We start from the raw sequence: 21150 nt of genomic DNA on the forward strand, positions 1-21150 counted from the left end.
CACAACCTATTTTTGATACTAAGGTCAGCATATTCAGTGTTATTAATATAATTTGTATATATAGTACTGTATAGCTTGTCCTATGACCTTTGTATGACATCATTCTAGGCCTAAGCAATTAAAAGGAAACATACAGCATGTAATTCAGATTTATTTTATCTAACTGATTAGCTTCACGGCCCCATTTACACTGCTAATATGAAATGATGTGTCCCTGTGCTTTGCACTAACCAGCTATAGTGAGAAGTACATTAAACATATACACTGTGCTGTTGTGTCTCTCACTTTAAATAAGACTGTAATACAATTACAATGTGTGACCTTTTATCAAAACAGTCAGTTTAAATTGTAAACTTTTTAGTTTCTGGCAAAAAACAGCTACTGAGTGTACATAAAGCTCAGCTTTCAGATATCAGTAATCACATGTGTCACCAAGTCACCCCACTCAAAACACAAGGATGCTGGCCTGAAATAGAACATGATAAATGATATATTTTTAATGATGAGTTTAGTTTTATGATGCTAGAATGCAGTTTTAGAGTAGAGAGTATTTTTAGTCAACCTCAGTCTGAAGGACTTAAAGGATTGAACTGCACTGCAGCTTGTCCTTTTCTATCTAAGGCCATGAACTTATCAATCAAATGTTTTGCTTATATTTCACAGTGCTTATCTAGTCAAAATGTATGTGTAGAGTTTGACAGTACAAGAAACCATTTTTAGATTCAAGACATCAGAAATATGTCCTAGTGAATTGAGTAAATAAAAAAAAAGTGTCATTGCTTTGTGTGCAAAGTGTAGGCAAAGACCGAAACAGATGCTTGAAGGACAGAGACAGGTGAACAGACAGAGAGGACAGATCCTGGCAGCCAGACATGAGGGCAGGTGAACCTACCGTTGACACAACCTGATTCATCGCTGTGGTCAAGACAGTCAAAGACCTTGTTACACTGCTTGGTGCCGTGTATGCAGGAACCATCGCCACACTGGAACTCATCAGGACGACAGGTCAACAGAGCTGTAACACACACACAAGAAACTGATCTTTAATCCTTTAATCTCTTTAAGAGGAACATAAAATCCACTGGTCAAATCTGGCTTGATACTTTTTGTAGCCTTTCAGATACACGCCACACCTTTGTAGAAGCATGCATGATATTAGAATGGCTAAGCAATACTATACACTGCACTTAAGAAGTTGCAGTGTGTGTGTGTGTAAGGTGCTGCCAAGGACAATCAACCTGAGGGTGTATGTATGATGAATGGTTTTCAATATAGTACCACAAAGACGAGGCTGCATGACGCCACCCCAAATTTCATTAATATCCCAAGCACAGACAAGCTTTTTCATCAGCGGAGCCCGGTGTGCTCATATAACTCTCCTCTAAACCACACTAAAAAGCAATATATATGACTGAGGGGGATATGATTTAGTGTTATCACAGGATGAGCAAGACACAGGGAATGTAATGGAGATGTGGCTCTTGCAGCACGGACAAAGACGCAAGCGTGTTCCTGCACATACATGCACACAGCACTGGAGCCATCTATAGTGTTTCTATGTGACCACATTAGCCAATAACCTCCTACTGCTGTATATTCACACACACACACACACACACACACACACACACACACACACACACACACAGGGGAACAGTGTTGGCGTTAGCATTTGTTGTCAGCTGAAAAGTGGGCAGACAATTCAGCAAGTCAGTCTTCTCAGACATTAACCATAGGCGATGAAGGTCCAGTATAACTTGTGGACAAAGATGAGGTTGTAACGGCCTCCTTCATGCAGGGATCTAGTTGGCAAAACAAAACATCAATCCCCTGTAAGTGCTGCTTATATGACAGCACGCAGTGTAAGAGGTGTGTTTGATGTGTGCACTGCACATCTTGATAATGAATAGTGGGACTATCTGGGCTTCACACTCTGGCTTAGTGAGACAAGAGCTTCAGGGCTCCCCCATCCGTGACCAGTTAATAGGAAAACCAGTTTTATCACAAGGCCCCATCTTCACACAGTGTTTATCAACAGAAACACATTCTTTAACTGACACATTTATGGAAAAAAAATACCTGTCTTAACTCCTGGTGGAGGGGAAATGTGTTAAATGACAAAGTAACACCTCAGAGAAGGAAGGAAATATTGTTTAAGATGTTCTCTAAACTGCAGTCTCCACATACTGTCGACTTCATGATAATGTAAAACAAACCTGATCTAATTCCTTTGAAAGGAAAGTGGAATAAATGTGCAAATTAGATCTGCTCCTGGTTAAAGTACTCATAGAAGTGCAGACTCAAGGAGCAAATATGACTCAAATACAGGTCCAAACATTACACAATGAAAGCTGACCTGCCTAGTGTATGGAAGCTACAACTTATGTAGACCTAACTACTGTACTGTGTTCATCTATGTTCAATATGTATTAACATTAGTGATGCACTGTCCTATCAGCTGATAACAACCAGTGTTCCTGGTTAGAACTTCCCTTTTCCTTTGCTATGCAAACCTTTGCTGCAGGGCAGTCTCACCGTGGTGTGCTACAAGGTGTGTGTGTGTGTGTGTGCAGATTAGTGGTGTTGTCTCCAGATGCTGTCACCTTCATCAGACGGAGTGTAAAGATTGCCTCATTAACATCATCATGTTCTCCATTAGCAAGAAATATTGCCAAACAAGAGCTTTTGCTTTGTTGTCACCTGTTAGGCGACATGTGACTCCTGCTGCTTTGTGCTCTGCTGGAGCATCTATTAAAGGGTCTGTCGTTGTGGTAATGATAGCATGCTCAATGTTTCACAAATGATTTCCAGTCTGACATATGAAAAAGGCCTATACAAAACAAAACAAAGGCAGTGAACAGGGGCAGTGCGGCAAGCCTCATTAACATGTGTTGTAATGTGACCAGTGTGTATCACTGTTAGCTGAGGATGAGCCTTTCCATCTATATAAGGACTGAAACTGCAATAATGTGTCACCGTGTTTTTACAGTAGCCCAGAATGGACAAATCTAACACAGGCTCTACATTTATCAGTCATTTTGGATGTACACCGACCTGCTCAGACTTAATATGTAGTAAGAAATCAGGACATTGCTTTATCCTTTTCACTCTGAGCACCATGGCAACATATTTACAGTTCTCTATTGTATGAAAACCGTCCTGCAACTTATTTCCATAATCTATATGTACAGAAAGCCTTTCAGACACAGCAGCATTGTCTTTTGCCTATGTAAGCTTCAAGGACTTTCAATTTAGACACTTATGCTATAGAGGAGATATTGTGCTGTTGTGGTGAGACAGGCGAGGAGGGACAAAGAAAAGAGACTCACGGCAGTCGGACTCATCAGACTTGTCCTTGCAGTCCGGATCTCCGTCACACTTCCAGCTCAGCCGCACACACTCCCCGTTGGCACAGCGAAACTCCCCAGCAGTGCAGTTGGCACGTCTGTTAGGCAAGTACGGGATCCCGTCACCGCCGCAGCGCTCAGGCCCCTCATCGGAACTGTCAGAGCAGTCGGGGTCTCCGTCACAGCTCCACATGAGCGGCACACACTCAGAAGTGTTGCAGCGGAGGTGGTTGGGTCCACAGGTCAGAGGGGAGGTACACTTGAGCTCATCGCTGCCATCTCCACAGTCATCATCACCGTCGCACACGTAGACGGTGGCTAAGCACTTGCGGTTGGCACACATGAACTCTCCGGCAGGGCAGGCCTTGGCATCTAATGAGCAGCAGGAAGAATGAAAGTTAGACATGTTTGAAGGACAAAAGGGCGACTGCTTGTTCTATCTGTTCTTTCAATGTGCTGTCAAGGTTTTTTGTTTTAGACTCACCATCAGTGTTTGCATTTCCAAAATTCAAATTAAAGTTTGGCTACAGGTGTTTAATTGAAAATAAAACCAGAGGCTTAAATAACTTTCAAACAGAGGAGCACAGAGAGTCAAATAGAGTTTGAGTCAAAAGTAATGTTAAAACACAGGAGAGCTGGAGAGACAGTTCTGACAGGATTCCTCTCCTGTAGAGCCACAGATAACAGCACTCTCTTTGCCAACAGTCCTCCTCTGTGATGGATCTGTATGACAGCACTTTATCCTCTTTCAAAACAGTTTTTTTTCTACAGTGTTTCCTTTCTGTCCTCTATCTAAATCATATTATTCCCTCTGTCTGTTTATCCAATATAGGCTTAAAAAATAATCTTATTTGTTTTATTTAAGTGTTATTTTTTTCTTAGATCTTACTTCTCACAAAGGGTCAAAAGGTTAGAGCTGCCAGTACATACTTCTACCTAACACAGTGTAGGATTTGATACTGATGATGATTTTAAAATGTAGAAGTTAAGTTTGCTTTTTTTGAATGCTACTGCCTACAACACAATTATAAGATGTTGGAGTTTCAAGGTTGAATATTCAGAAGAATGTAGAAAACAGAAAGAAAACATGTCCAGTCCGGCCTTTACCACCTCATGTAACACGTCATTCCTGCATTTAAGTTTTGTAGAACAGCTTTGACCTTCCTGCATGAGTTGAATTAAACGTCAAGGCTCCTGTAAATGCTGTTTTTCTCTCTATCCTGACTCTTTTCCCACCATTTTCTGCATCCAGTCATGTCTAGCTTTCAGCACTTTTCAGTGAGGAGAGTTGGGGTTCCCACTGATGCACAGAGGCCAGCATGGGGAGAAGAAGAGTTTGATATTTACACAAACCCACGGGGAGTTCAGCTTCAACACCGCTGCCTGTGGCTGTTACGGCCAGTTAAAGGACTGCTGCTTTGCAGCATTTTACGCTGAATCAGCACACTGTAAAGCAGCAGCGTATTGTCATTGACCTGCGGCAGAAGCCTGACATCTCCTCAGTATCAACCTCAAATATTTTACCTGTCACTAAACAAAGCAGGGGTCTGAGCAGCTAGAGGATAATAGCAACACAGAATGTAAACACTCTATAGCAAACAGAATAAAAGCTGCCTAAATGAGAAAAATATGACAGCATTATGATAAACTTGATAAACAAATCCTGAGCTGGTAAAACACTGGACTTCTTATCCTACAGTACGTGCTGTAATTATGCTTTTATCTGTTTTTACATACACAAACATCAGTGTTTTATTAGCATGGCTGCTCCAGAAGCACAAGCAAATCAAATCAGCTAAAAACAAGTGTCGTGGATTCAGTTTAGTGACAGGCTTTATATTCATTAATATTCATAAACTGCATCTGATTCTGATGTTTTTTATAACTAACTATCCCTGTTAGGCCTCAACCCGCACTCTACATTAATTTATCACTAAATAATTAAGGAGATTTGATAACCATGTGCATTTTACACACAGGAAAAGGCCATTACTGACGTACATGAGCGGCCTGGTTACTCTGGAGAGAGCCTGGAGGCGCAGAGTAAACCGCACAGAGTAAAAGACTTTTGAGCAACTTTGAGCCCACAGACCATCTGCTGATGATGTTTTACAAGGCAGTGGGTTTTAAATGATAAATAAATCACAGCAGTTCACCCTGTGGGTTATTTAGTCAGGCTCCTTTACAGCTGCTTGAAGTAAGGCTTAAAAATACATTTGTATGGAGGAAAGGATTAGCTGTAATCACATCTTACAATCTTTGACTTTCATGTGCATTTTTCCTGCTCTGTGACATCACTAAAAAACCAGCCTGCATTTCAAGACCAAAGGTTCACAGTACAAGTTTATGAGTAATATACATCTCCAGATAAGGCATATACAATACATAAATAATAAACAAGGGATGGCACAACGTATTTTTATGACTACTGCTCTGCTAGTCTGAGCCTGGCAACATAACCCACTTTACTTTTCCTGGCAGCTCTGATGATGGGACACGGTTGCCAGCGGCAACCACTGGTTCAGATGTAGAGGTAGAGGATGACTGGTGGTTCTGTTCACATTAGCTTTTCAGCTGATGAATGTGGACTGCAGGAATGCGTGTAAAGTATGTGATGAGTCAGAATATGTGAAGAAAAAAAATATAAGGAAGAGGGACATACATGTGATGAAGACACTGAGGCTGTATGTTCACATGCAAAACAGCACACTGTCTGTGCATTTTAATGTCCACTAGGATTGTCTCATACATTTCAACCTACTCACTGCAGCCACTGCAGCAAGGCCACACACCAAATCCACACAAGACCATTTGATGAAGCTTAACACACACATACACACACACTGCTGGCCAGTTCAGATGGGTCAGAGTGCCACACCAGGCATACCGATCAGTGGATGCCCTTTCCTGTGATGGCATAGTCCACACAGCAAACACAGTTGTGACACAGAACATACTCCCTCTTCCACAGTAACAACAAGATACGATAATAGAGGACAAGATGGGAGTCAAAGTGTCCCTGATATCATTACAGCCTGAAAAGGTAAGCTAACCGAGGGCCAGGAGGTGAGGACAATGGAGACATACAATGACTGCTGAGATGAGACTAAATACCCACCGCTTAGCCGAACTGAAAGCCTGTCTAGATTTTGATTAGCCGAATAAAATTAGGAGGAAATTTTGTCAGTGAAAGTACTTGAGAGCAGTAAAATGGTGTTCTGTGAAAACTCTATCACTGGTGATGAACAGTACCTGTCTGTTCAGTTTCACAGCAGGGCCAGAGAGACCGCTGTGAGGAATGCAGCCTGTAAATTGTTTGCCTTGTTTTATCCAAGCAGCATTAAATATGAATAGAAGAAAACAAGCACAAATAAAGCTCACAAAAAATATCATATGCACACACACACCAGGCAGTCAAACTAAAATGACATTAAGTGCAGCTGTATGAAAACACACAAATCCAGACCGCGTGCTGTGCCCCGCGGTGGATCCCAGCAGACATACTCCAGGAGTAAGCATGCATTCATCTCCACGACGCTCAGAGTAGAGGACACAGCTCAACTTTCTCGTGGAACCTCTGCTGCTTAATGTAATGTTGATCAGGGAAAGCTTTCTCTGGTGGGGGCTAAATTCTACTTAATACATAATTCAACATGGGGATGACTCAATTAGCAGGATGCCTCTTTACTTTGTTCAGTCGGTGCCAGGCTTGCACTAAGAAAATCTTCTCTAATAGCAGAAGGCATCCGAGAAAACGGGTACAATGTAGCTCAGTCACTTTTGGGGGACTTTCTCTGTTCATAGTTGAGTAAATACAAGTTTAACGTGTAAATACAGCTTTAACTTACTGCTGACTAAACAGGAGCATGAAAATGTTTGCTCATCTTCTCATCTTTTAAATGGATTTTAATATTTGTATTTTGGCAATTCCTCATTAAAACTGAGCTCCAACACTCTTTTTGACAGCAGCTAATTCCCATATCATACATCAGTTTTATCCATCTGTCATTGTTTATCATGAGAGGGAGCTTTATGATTAATAATGCTGCTAACCAACCATTACTATTCTGAAAACCAGACAAAATGAATAAAGCCACAAGGGGCAGTGAAGTGGAACGTGTCAGCAGCCGGAATAAAGTTTTGTTTGATTTCCCCCCTGTGGGTCTACAAAGGGCTTCAGGATGCCACGTTACCAAAAATAAATGAGTCACCTGACAATCCTTGTGATTTGATGACTAGAATTCAAAAATAAGGCATGGATTTAATGTGATGTGTCTTGCACTGTAAGTCTCCTACCTCAGCATTGACTCTTCTGACCAATCAAAGGAGACTTTGATCTCTCTATCACTGTGGACCTGTCCTGAAGACACCTGTGCACATTCCAAACAGGCCTGGACTGGATTAAAGTTAGATGGTCATCTTTTGATAAAGGAACAGCAAGTGTCAGACACTGCACTCCATAGTACATAATTTCTTAAACTAGTCCACTAACCATCATTCGCATGTTGGCAGCTCAATGCAAAAACCTCTAATGGTAAGCACACAAAACATTTCCTTCAGCAAAGAGGCCACTTCAGTAAAAGACTTTATTAAACAGCTCTAACCATTTTACAGCTGTGTATATACACTGCAATCACTGCTAAGGATGGATTGCTGGTTTTCGTGTTTGTGTTGAGTTAAATAAAAAAGTAACTCCAGCCACAATGAAAGGGTCCTTTCAACAAATTCAGTCTGAAACTGTGAAGCTGTCACACTTAAAAACAACAGTTAAGCAATTCACTGTAACTCTTCAGTGAACGTTTTACTGGACAAGAAAAGACACCATAAAGTAAAAAGTGGAAGCATCACTTCCTGTTTACACAGCTCACAATTCAATGCTTGCTGAATTACTATAACTACAGCAAAATATGATTTGTGGCTGCACCAGCTGAGGCTTGCAGCTGAGCCCTGTGGCTGGCAAAAGCAACATGCAACAAAAAAAACATGTGCTGTTCATTAAAAAAAAGACTTTATTCCTAATCTTATACGAGCATACGGCATCATTTCATGCCTCTTTATTCGTTCTTCTTCGTCTTCTGAACGTACAGCAGAGTCGATGCTGCTTTGAAGTCTGCTCTCCAGCTGCTTCTGTGCCAACAGCTATCCCACAACTACCAGACACACTGACACATGCTCAGACCAACTGGTAATTTCCACGACTCCTCCTCCATCGTCTCACTTCATGCTAAAGATCTGAAGCCATCTCTCTAAAGGACTTAGAGCAGTAATGTCTTTTAGACACACAAGGCAAATATGTCTGGACAGCTCCAATTTCATCGATCTGGCTCATTTTCTTGCCAGATGTGTCCACGTGAACTTGATAATGTGTGCCATGATAGTGGATAATTTATTTTAGGTCAGGGAAATAACAGGTAAAGCAATCCTAATTATGCAATAATTAATACACTAAACGGTTAATTTTAAGCTTTAAACTCACTTAAGAGCTCATTAAGATATGTGTCTGATTCAGCTGCTGCAGTGTTTACTGTCTGTCTGCTGGCCTCAGAATGAAGGTAGTGTTTGTTTTTTTAAGAGCATCAGCAGTAGCGTGAGTGGGTGGAGGTTTGTAGTAGCTCCATGTTAGCAGGTAATGGCAGTGCTGATGAAAACAAAACTAGCAATCCTGGAGCAAATGGATGAGGAGATAAAAAGTATGCATGGACACGGGTAAAAATGATTACTACACAGCCGGCTGAAACCATTGTGTAAAAGCAACACTCTGCCTTTAAAGGTGAATGTGCTCATTGCTTTGCCATGTTGTCTGCTCTGATTGAACATGTTCATTATTCTTTCTTTCACTGAGCTGGACCACAGAGTTTACAGTGAGGGATAAATACGTGTAGATCTGATCTGCGGTGATGCAACATTTAAAAGCCTCTTGCCTTGATCTGACATCATCTTTCAGGCTTGGAAGGGGGCCAATCAGTTTTCCAGATTAACTGGCCAGTGCAGAACTTAATAAGGCTTATTTGAGATGCTAACCAGCAGTATGCAGTGTCACTGGCAACTTCTCTCAACTGGCCAAGTTGAGAGGCATTTACCTCTGGAGGGATTTGGGCCTCTGCCTGGGAGGGCAACAGCCTGCTGCCCCTCTGTCGAGTCACTACTGAGAGGCTTAAGACGGCCGCATCAATACAGACATTAGAATGAAAGAAGGATTAGCCCAGGCTAGACTGGGTCTCAATGGACAGTGCAGTGAAAAGCCATCGAAGCTAAAAAGGCATTAGATCTGAAGTCGATGGAATCACTAACAAGCACTGTGGTGTAAGTGTGTGGGGACACTGTGAGCCAGGGAGTCACTGCCGGGCGACTCTCAGGCCGGGCATTGTGCGACACATTAGAAGCGCTTAGGCAGAGGAGGAGAAGGGTGGGGGGGTTAAATACGTTTTTAGGAAGACAATTTCCCTGTTTTAATTTCATGCCAAATGGATTTGGCTTTTTCTTTTAAGTAAAAATTGGTTGTATTCTTAACACATAAACAGAAATGACTGAGATACCAACTGGACACAATCTCAATGCCCACACACACACATTAACAGCTGAAGAGGAACAGATGCGTGAAAAAAGAAACAACATTAATATAGGATAGATGAAGAAGGCCTTTTTTTTCTTCCCCTCTGTGTATTTTGCTACCACGTGCCATTTTGTACGATCTTCAAAGTCTAAACACCACACCCCCTACAGCTATGTTGCCTCAATCAATTTTTCTTGACATGAACAGGCAAGGGATAGAGGGAGAAGAAGAAGCCGATTCTTCACGGCTCCTCAGAAGTAGGGCAAGGATAGTCCCTGCAGGGGCCTGGGGGTGGGGGCAGCCGCATGGCTGAGCTGTCTGATTGGCTGAGTGTGAGGTGATGTCATTTTTGATGGTTTTGAGGGCCCTGGTGTGGGAAGACTAAAGACGCAAGGTTCAACCTGTAACAACAGACATTTTTAAGCATCACCAGAAAGCCCAAATTATCATGTTTACACCCGAACACATCCACATCAAAGAGGACTTTGTTGTCAATGCAGCTGGCTTGGCTCAAAACCTCTCAAATCTGCCTAATTATATAGAGTGTTCCCTGCAGTGCTTTAAAGCCGCTGGATGATAAGTGAGATCAAACCCTACAAAACACAAAAAAGAAGATGTCTGACTTCTTCTTACTCGCTCTTCGTCGCTCATCTGTCACTGCCACAGTTTCAACTCAAATCGAAACAAACTCACCAGACGCACAGTCTTCCTCGTCCGCCCCGTTCTCGCAGTCTTTCTCCCCATCACATCTCCATGACAACGAGACACACTTGTTGGTGGATCCCCCGCAGTCAAATTTCTCTGGAGGGCACGTCTGTTTGCCTGTGGCCAGAGATAAAAGAGATAGGGAGATTAGCGCAGTGCTGGCGGTGGTTTTATGGTCCCATAAAGGCAGCAACAACAACAACAACTACAAGACACCGCTGGATTTGATTTCTATCGCCCCCACGATGCAGTTAAAACTCATCCAAAACTCCACCACTCTGGCCAATTGATTTTACTGTCTGGACTGCCTCTAAAGAGACATGCAGAAAGATCATGAAATACAGCGAAGGCACAGTTGGCTGTAGCACAAAAGAACACAGCCACCCCCATCTTCCTTTTTTTTTCCTGCCAATCTGCTCCACTTGGCTCAGGGTTGGTTTGATCCAGATTACAGTGCGTTTAATATGAAGCATGATGTTAATTATACATCTTTGCTTACAGCCCTAAGCCTTCCAGAATGGAATCAAAGGGTCAGCCTATATGGCAAATCATTTAACTCTTTCATTATTTCATTGAATTTTTGCCACAACACCTAGCCATATGAACTTAAGTACTGTAGAAAATATCAAAGTGGACAATTACATCACTTTTGTAGTTGTTTGAATGCAGTTTTATCCTGTTTTTAAACCGACCATTGCTCCAAATTAGTGCACTAGGCATAACAGGTATGTCTACTCTTCAAATTGAGGTTAGTAAATTAGTTACCTAACAGTTATCTGTACTGAATCATTATTGTAACCTAATTGATGTGCTTTAATTAGAAAGAAAGAGAAACAGATTTAACGCTGGTAATGTTTGCCCTGTCTAGGTTTGTGCTCCCTGACATTCAGACTCATGTTTGTAAAGATCACTTTCCATGAATCTGCTATATATTTGTAATATAAGACCATTTACATTTGCTATGGGCCGGCCACTATTACATGCAACCCCTTGATGTTATGGCTAACTTAATCACATTGATGATGTTTATGCCATCAATTGAGTTAACCTGCATTTATTCCAGTACCATAATGTTGGAGTTGTTGAGCCTCTTTTTTTTTATAGCTGCACATCAAGGTTGCATCAACAGCCATGTTTTCTGTTGTGGGCTGCACAGGCACGCATTACAGCTGACAAACAGCACCAGAAGAGAATCATTTGTAGTGTGATGAGTGAGAACAAGCTCCATAATGAATACCATTTATGAGGTTATAACAGAATCTCTGATGCTGTCACTGGCAGTTCTAGGTGTAAATTTTATTGTGGGTAATTGGACCAGACAGGGAGAGAGAGCGTGCCAGGCAAACAAACAAAGTACATCTGTTCAAACAGTTATAACATTGCACTTATGTTGTTATTTATCTGACCTAAGTATATGCAGGTGTTTTTAATTATGGAATGAGATACTGCATTATGCAACAACTGAGTGATTTTTATTTTCAGAATAATGCAGCTAATTGGCGCTGTATAATTAGCAGCAAGTTATTTGTTGCTAATAACAACATGATTAACATTTTAGAATCTAAACATCAAAAATTAATATTAATTTTGTTTTTTTTGTATCAGTGTTCAGGTCACGCCTGCAGCAAAAAGGTAAGCAGTGAACCTAATTGGTTCCACAATTGTGCAGCCAAAAGTGAACTATGCCAACATATGCAAAGACAAAGTCATCCGCAGGGCCGTGAATGAACATGCTAAGAGTGCCTTCACTCAATGTGCTCATGTAAATGGTAAACAGCACAACTACATGAACATGTGCATCAGTGAGTATGTGCAATGAGTGTATGTGTGCTGTGGCTCTATGCACAAATCAGTCCAGAAAGGGGAAAAGAAATATCACTGCCGAGTCGACCACACTGGCAACAAACAAATAACAACCAGCAGCTGCAATCTGTCTTATGGTAGAATTCACACACACAGGTTTGGACTGCAATAGTGATATCAAACACAACTATTCATTTTGTTTTAAAGTAGTAATGATTAGAGATGGATTGGTAAAAATGAATTAGATCGGCTGAAATCACTGCTGCAGTCTCACAAAAATGTCAGGAATTATCATTGATTTGTCAATTTAAACTACACTCTGAGATAAGAAGGTACAGTTTGACCCAGGGCCTGGAGGATGTAGTGGTTCTAACCTCTACAGGTTGCCAGCATAATAAGCTGAGAAGAAGTTGTGTAATGTCCATATATTCTGCCCTTCATCTTCATTTCTGCCTTATGTGTGGCTGCCCCTGCATCATAGCGGGGTGACATTGGGGACGATGGAAGATGTGAGAGGCAGCTGGTCCCCTGGGGCGTGAGGGGGTGAGCAGTGAGAATAGCTGATGCAGCCAGGCTATGACCCCACAGAACATAAGGGAAAAAGTGGTGACCACTGCAGTGCTCGGAAGCTGTTTCAGGAATGAGGAAGACTATGTTCTCAAAAAACCTTGTATTACAGTATTTTACTTTCTAAGTAGAAACATCCATCCACTTTGTGAACCCGATTGTCCTGCACCTTGGACAAGTTGCCAGTTTCATCACTGTGCTAAGCAAAAACATTTTTCCTGCAATTGTTTTTCATTCCACACTAGTTCTGGAGAGCTGACACTATCTCAAATATACAAAACAATCAACATTCCTGACAGCTGTGCAAACTATAATATTGCTGTAGGTGCTAAATCAATTAGCCTCTTTCACCTGCCAGCTCTGCTCTTCAAAGGGTTTGGTCAGAATTGTCCTGTGATACGTTCAGACAATATATTATATGCTTCGTTTGAGAAATAACTGTCAGAGACTGACGACTGCAAATGCTTGAAATGATGAACAAAAATGAATGATTACAGCAGAGTAATGTTTAAAAGAGGCCAGGCAGAAAAAAGATGAAAAAGACGAGGAGGTGGAATCTTTGAAAGAGGAAGTAACAAGCTGCCTGAGTGAATTTGAACTAGTGCAGGTCCATGCAGAACTTGACTGAAAACTAGAAACAGAGTAAAGTGAAGGAAAGGATGATGAGAAATAGAGAGGACAGCCTCTCAGCTGAACGGAATCCATAAGAGGGGAGAGACGCCATGAGCGAGACATTGTATAAAGGGGGAAGGGAAGAAGAGACAAAGTGCTGCATGACCTTTCAGATTCTTATCCTAAAGCAAAATCAAAGCCATCCATACGAAGAGATGAAGGGGGAAAGGCAGGCGGAGCGCAGTCCTGAGTAGAATCTGAATCCACTGAGCAGAGGGCGAGCTGTCCTGTCCTTTTAACTGATGATTCTTTAATGAAGCATGACTGCTCTTCTTCCCCAAAATCCAAACAAAGAAACTACACTGCAACCTCAGAACATGTACAGATCATCAAACTAGGCAACCTAACAAAAGCCAATTACTCACAGACAAACTGAATGACAGGTTCTTGTTTATGATCGGTTTAATCTTTGGCAGCAGATCTGTTTAAAATGTATCACATTTTACGAGACCCAAGGCAGCATTCATCTCAACACCGCTATGAAGTAATAGCTTTAGTTTTCACTTGATCATCACAGCCGACCTTGTTGTTGCTGAGAGCCTTTTTTTTACATTAAACTTGTCTTTCAACAAGTGCAAAAACTCTTATTTATTAACTCATCAATAGACAAGCAGTACAACAGTGTGACGAATGGAAACCAAATAAGCATTTATGGAGGTGCAGAAGTGATCTGATATAATGAACTGCAGTTTGATACTATAGATGTAACAGTGCTTGGCTTGGTAGTGATAATTTGCAGCCTATTTGGTTTATTGATGTGTGTTTTGTTTCTATGTGATGATTCATCCTGCAGCTTTTAGATTTGAAAGAGCTTATTATGACAGCTTGCCCCTTATTAACATGTTAAACATCTCATTCCTGAGCAGTTGTAGTCCATCTTTACATCTGTCCTTGGTTCATTTCTTTACATACATACACGTCTAGTCTACATGTAGCACGCAAATACTCTATGTAGTGGCATGCTAAGATAACTTAGCCACTAAGCTCAAAGCTAAGAAGGCACAAAGAGCTCCGATAACATGAGTCATTCTCAGATTCCCTGCTTCATTAAACTGGGTGAGCGTGGCCATGTCCTCCTCTTTGAATTATAGATCTGGTACAGCACAGAACACACTTGCTGCTTGCACACTACAAGATGGGAAATTGTTATTTTCAGCAAAATGCATTACTGTTACATGCACTTCTACTTAATCTGAAGTGCTGAACCTGACCTCGCCAAATGTTTTTTTTTTCATCTGCTGAATAAAGCAGCAAGTATTGACAACATTTTGATGTGTTTTACTGAAACATCCCATCAAACACTAAATGCACTCAATATGAACTACAGAGGTAGTGGATTTAAACACAGATACAACCAAGCAGTGAGCACCAATGTGAATCACATTTATTACTGCTGCCTTGGGATGCTAGATTAGTCAAAATAATCCCGCAATTATTCTGACATTCCCCTGTGTTGTATGGGTATAATCTGAGTATATTTGACACTGCAAGATTTAGGAGTACTAGTTAAAAAACGACCGATTTCGACAGAAAGATGCAGATGTTCAAAATATCACAACTGATAAATTTGTGCAGTTATTGTCCAAAATGTAAAAAAGATTAGGAGATTTTAGGGATAGGGATTCTGAAGTTCTTGTGGACTGGTTTCTCTTGTGAATTTATGTATCTGTGAAAACAAAACGATAGATGAAATACTCATCAGTCTTACGAGTTAACCCACGTAACCACCACAAAAAAACTGATTCTGAAAGTAAACACAAATATATATATATATATATATATATATATATATATATATATATATATATATATATATATATATATATATATATATATATATATATATATATATATATATATATATATATATGCGTGTGTGTGTGTGTGTGTGAAAACTAAATAACTTACAGTGCAACAAAATATCCAAAAAGCACAGCCTCTTCTTGGCAGTGCAGATTAGGCTGCAAATTTATGACAGAGATTGGGATTTAGATTGGGAGCTCATCCTAGGAGAGAGTTTGGAGTGGTGACTGGACTGGCACCACTTTTTGCTGTCATCAGCAATAGGCCATCCTCACTCTGCCAGGGAGTCCTCACAGGATGCTGGTTGGATTGAACCACCACAAGCACATAGCTTGAAACCTGACAAGGTGGATTTATGAGTTTGTGAGCCTCACAAACACCCCGCTTCCTAGCACAGTAACCGGATGAACCTCAGCATAGATGCGGCGATGTGCATTGTGAAATGCTAGTTACATTTTGTTATAGAGAAAATGGGATTTATGGTGCAGAAGCATGCATGTTTTCTCTCCTTTAATTTATGGTACAGCTCCTCTTCGACAAACAACTTGTCATGAAGTTGTGACACTGAAGCAGACACTCATACACGTGTTCAGTTTTCAGTGTGTTTCCACCTTCTCATTAGCAGTCTAAACATACACAGACTACGGCAAACTCACCTGCTGCAAACAGTTCTTTCATCTTAACAATCCACATCTCCACATAAAAGAGAATCGCAAGGATTAAACACATACAGAGCAGTAAACTGTATCATCCAGCGTGTGCATTCCCAACATCCATACAAAGGAAATCTACCACATTATAAAGTCAATAAAAAGGCAAGGCTTTATTACTAACTCCTGCAGGGGAAAAACGCTCAGCAGGGTTTGAAGCTCAATATCTGCAAAGAGGTTTATAGAAGGAAGTTTTCATCAAAAGCTCCTTCAGAGGAATCTATAATCCACTATCAATTACACAACACTTCCAAAGTCCAGATTGAAGGCACCACACTGTGGAGTCTATATTCCTCAAATGTACAGCTCACTGTTGTGTTGTCCTCAAATGAAAGCAGTAGAAAAAACACTGTGAAGTGCCCTCAAGCCTGTCAAGAGATGAATTTAAAAGCAACAAGGATACGCAGCACTGAGCTGAACTCAGCATTTATCTATCAGAAGTAGCCTTCCTCCTTTGTTAAATCCTTAAAAGTGACACGGTCAACTCACAAGTGCCACTGCACTGGTAAAGGAGCAGGGAAGTTGCTGCACAGCTGGCAGCAGTGGCCCAGTTCTTCCTTGATTGCACATTAATCTAATACAAAAACTATGAGCTTAGGCACTTCACATGTTCCTCCAAAGAGCCATTCATTTTTCAGCACTCGTGAGAAAACGCACTCCGTGTGGCCCGAATTTGAATTCTTAATACAGCAGTGTAACGCTACTCCAGCGTGTAATTGGGAATCCACTCACTGAACCAGAATGATAGTAGCACAGATGTCTGCAGCACTGAGTCCAAAAAGTCTTATCAGTGCGTGTGTGTGTGTGTGTGTGTGTGTGTGTATGTGTCGGTGTGTATGTGTGCGCATGTTAAACTGAAATAGACTGAAAGTACAGGAGAGCTGGGAGGGGAACTTGAATGGAAACAAGATGAGTGTTTTCTGCATGTGAGAGTGCATAACGTCTTATCAGGCAATGGAATAAGCAGAGCGTGATGCATTCATGTGTAATTTCCCAGTGTAAAACAATAATGCTGTAACTGGTCCCTGCCATTTACAGAATGGCAAATTTCATATCTGTCATGTTAAAGATTAGATGCATTGTGTGTGTAATTCTGCTCTTTGCTCAGACAGCACAAAGGTTCAGCTGATAAATGTGAACGTTGGTAGCTTTTAATGGGAGTTGGGTGTTTATAGCAACATGCTAACACTGCTAGATGCTAAATAATAAAGTCAGCATGAACAGCATCAGGAAGTTTATGCTGACAGATGTTCTCATTATAGCTTTGTAATGTTACAGCACAGTGAAGGCAGGTCAGTGATATGAGAGTGACACTATAACAGTGGGTCTTCTGCTGCACACACGTTTGCACCATATCCATCCTTGAGTTTTTCTTCTCTCTCTTCAGTGAGATTGTGGCACAGCTGGATTCGCTCAAACGGAAAGACAGCTGTGACGCAGTGGATCTCATTAGCGATCCTTCTGTTCAGCATACAGCCTCGATCTGACACTTCTCATCTAAACACAAAAACCAGGAGGGCTGCTGGCTGAGAGCTACCTGCACTGTGGGTCCTGTTTTAAACAGAAGTGAGCCGAGGCTTATTTTGGCTGAGAGGAACAAAACATTTTTCACTGTTGATGTTTTTTTTTTTTTACATCGCAACATCATGCGAATACACGAGGGATTTTCATATAAATGGATTTCTCCTCAACCAAGATCTCTATCTCTTTCTTCTGTAGCCAAGAGATGAATCCTTCCTTCATTTATCTTTAATTGGATTTCCAATATAAACTTCTCATCCTTCAGAGGTTCCTTTATGTCACCGTCCTTGAATTCAACTTTCTGTGAGTGACATTAGAGGTTTTGCTATGCTGCTACATTATTCATTGTACCGACCCACAAATTCACAGCCAATAAAACGCAACAACACGACTAGAATGAATCTTCTGAAAGATTCATTCTGCTTCTTCGTGATTCATTTCCCACTCAGCTGCATTTTAATTCCCTCCCACAGTAACTGTAAGGAAGAAGCAAAGCATGATGATGGTGGGCCAAAGCGAATCCTCATCATTTCATCATTAGCACCATCATCAACCAATATCAACCTGCCCTATTATATCTGAACACTCTGACAGGACGTCGTTATTGGAGTAATTTTTCCAACGTCACTTAAATTGAATTACATGAAATAATGAACCATAAAAAACTCATTATTTACAGTGAAAATGAATGTAGTTCACCATTACCAGGTTTTTATTTAGGAAAATGATTGCTATACTTCTCATCAGTATTGGTGATGGTATATTCTCATGTATTAGTCCATATTTACCCATGCACATTCCAAAACAGTGTGTGGAGGCAGACAGCCAGGACAACAGGGTGTGCAGGTCAGACTAGGTTTGATTGACAGCGACTATACATATCACTAACCCCTTCTAAATAAAGGGGCAGATTTTTGCAGACATCAAGATAGGCCGTGTGGAATCGATCAGCACATGATTGACGCAAGACGCATGCTAGTTTCTATCTGACTGATCCCAATTCACCCTGACATCATGCAATTGCATGCATTGATAATGATGTAACATCAGGAGTATCGGCAGGAGGTTTGTAGAGCTAGGAGATGCTCTCCTTTGGCTGTATGTGCATGGCTCTCACCCTCACTGATTTAGATGATGGACCGACATACATTTTTAGATTCGCAGAACTGAAACCACCCAGGGGAGAGGAGAAACTTCTTCAAAAACAATCCTTGAGTCCAGCTGCCTTGAGTTAAAGCTGTTTTAGGCCCCTTTTATCATTAATCTCTGACACACCGATTTTTGTAATGTTTGATGACTCTAATGCAATCATTTTACACTTTTGGTGCTACCTATTGTTGTGTGACATGTGAAACAACCCCATTTTTCCAGATATATCTCTTATAAATTCTTATATAAAGTCATATTCTAACAGATACAGTAGATGAAGCTGGTAAGACTTATGTCTCAGAGTCCCAAAGTAGCTGATATTGTACTGCATTACCCTGTGTGTAGGCTACTTCTGGCTCCATTTAAGTACACATCCTGCCAGACTCACAAAACTGGAGGCAGTGGGGTGCATGATACCCAACAGTGTGGTATATTAAGCTATATTCCAGTATGTGGAGTGCCTCTGATTTTCCTAAAGACTTTATTATTTATCAGTGCAGTGCTTTCAGCCCTGATATCTGTAACCACTAGAGAGACTGACACAGCCAGGGGGAGAAAAAAAAGAAAATTAGCATTAAGAAAGAAAACAATTAATAGCAGAACTCAAACCTCCCACACTTGAGTCCCTGCTTGTTTCTGGAGTCACCACACCTAACCCCCATCAGGGCCTGTGTGGGGGAGTGAGACTGGCACCAGCTAAAATTGAGGCAGCCAGCAATCCTCAGCTCTAACAGCTTGGCAGAGAGATAATCGAGGCCTTTCTTGCACTCACCATCAGACAGCATTGAATACTGAAGTGCGTGGGTGAGTAGAGGCAAGCGAGACAGCTCAACTGCCACAGGAGCCGAGATAACAGGAAATTAGCCACCTGAACACAGGTGCCAGGAGAGTCAAATTAAATCTTGTCTAAAGCAACTGAACTGCCAAAATAATCAGCCAGACAAGGATTCTTTTCAATACAAGACTGTTAAAATATCATAGTAGATGCTTCAGATGACATAAATAAATAGTAAGGGTATCATTCATCCTCATGTACAAATACACACAACTTGTTCCTATGAATCTAATCTGTCCATTGATTCTACCTTAAGCTGAAAGTCTGTACTTACTGCAGGTCTCCTCTGCCTCGTCAGAGCCGTCCGGACACTCAGGTTCACCGTCACACCGCCACCGTCCAGGGACACACTGTCCATTTAAACATGCAAACTCTGCAGGGGCGCACGTTTTCCTTGCTGCTCAGAGAGAGGGAAGAAACACACAGAGAGAACACCAGGATGAGCATGGGATGTCAAAAACTGGTCATATTATCTGCAATCAGCCCTCTCATCAGAGGACATCAAACACATTCTTATCCATGCACATTTTGCCTGTGCAGTCCGGTTTAGTGCAATTGATCTTCCACGGTGACATTCACTAAATGTCTCTACTTTTCCTTTTTCCTTGACTTCCATTTATTTTGCTGGGTCCCCCCTCCCCTCATAGTCCCCCAAGTCTCTCCCTCGGTTTTTCCAATCACACAGTAGTGAAATAGATGCTGATTGCTGAACACTGCAGGCTCCGAGAGGTTAAACCTTTTACCTCCCAAATCTGTTAACTGCAAAAAAGCTACAAGGCAGCAAGGCCACAGGCTGATAAACATGTCGAGCATGCAGAGCATTAAATATCAAAAACCAGTCAGGAAAAAAAAGTAAACTTTCACTAATGCCCCAGAGCTGATGTTGCCTTCCAAAAATCTCACCAATCCTAAGTGTCACGTATCAAATCAACTCCACATGTACAAACCGCTCTCCACCTGTAGCACCTCTGCTGCTAGCACAGCCACAAAGCCAGACACCGGCAGAGGTCAGAGCCATTCAATTTCCTCAGCCTGTTAGCTCAGCACAGTCTAATAAATCACAGGCTAAAAGCCCCTCAGCTGAGCTCTCTGGTGTTGTTACATGGCCACAACTGTTCCTAAGCAGGCCCCCATCTCAGCTCCGATGCTGTGAATTAGATACAGCATTCAGAGATGTGCAGGGAGCTTAAGCCTGGCTAAAGGGCTGTAAAGAGAGCAAGCAGAGATTTTTTTCATTTCCACTTCTGTTCCTGGCTCATACTACTCAGACTGTTCTGTTTGTTTTAACTATTGTTTCATGAAAATTATTAATCAGGGATTTGTTGTCCTACATGAAGACAGATCATCCATACAGTGTTAAGCAGTGCACAATGTACTTTCTCCTGTTAAACTGATTTCCTGTATGTAAACACACTTTTTATTGTTATTTAGAATAGAAAGCAAACTTCAATGCATATGAGATGAAGGTGAAGGCACCAGTGGGTT

At 41.3% G+C, this 21150-nt stretch overlaps 1 protein-coding gene across 1 annotated transcript in view; it reads right to left on the reverse strand.

The window, feature by feature from the left end:
• The window catches only part of LOC114449403 (low-density lipoprotein receptor-related protein 8-like), a 58685-nt gene that overhangs the window by 18333 nt on the left and 19202 nt on the right, over window positions 1–21150 (reverse strand). Inside the window, exons 3-6 of the mRNA XM_028427035.1 lie at window positions 19940–20062; window positions 10594–10722; window positions 3330–3719; window positions 893–1015 (exon numbers count right to left, since the gene is read on the reverse strand). Coding sequence (XP_028282836.1) covers window positions 893–1015; window positions 3330–3719; window positions 10594–10722; window positions 19940–20062 — 765 coding nt within the window. The remainder of the gene's footprint in view (window positions 1–892; window positions 1016–3329; window positions 3720–10593; window positions 10723–19939; window positions 20063–21150) is intronic.

Source organism: Parambassis ranga, chromosome 17 (assembly GCF_900634625.1).
Source record: "Parambassis ranga chromosome 17, fParRan2.1, whole genome shotgun sequence".
NCBI classification, from domain to species: domain Eukaryota; kingdom Metazoa; phylum Chordata; class Actinopteri; family Ambassidae; genus Parambassis; species Parambassis ranga.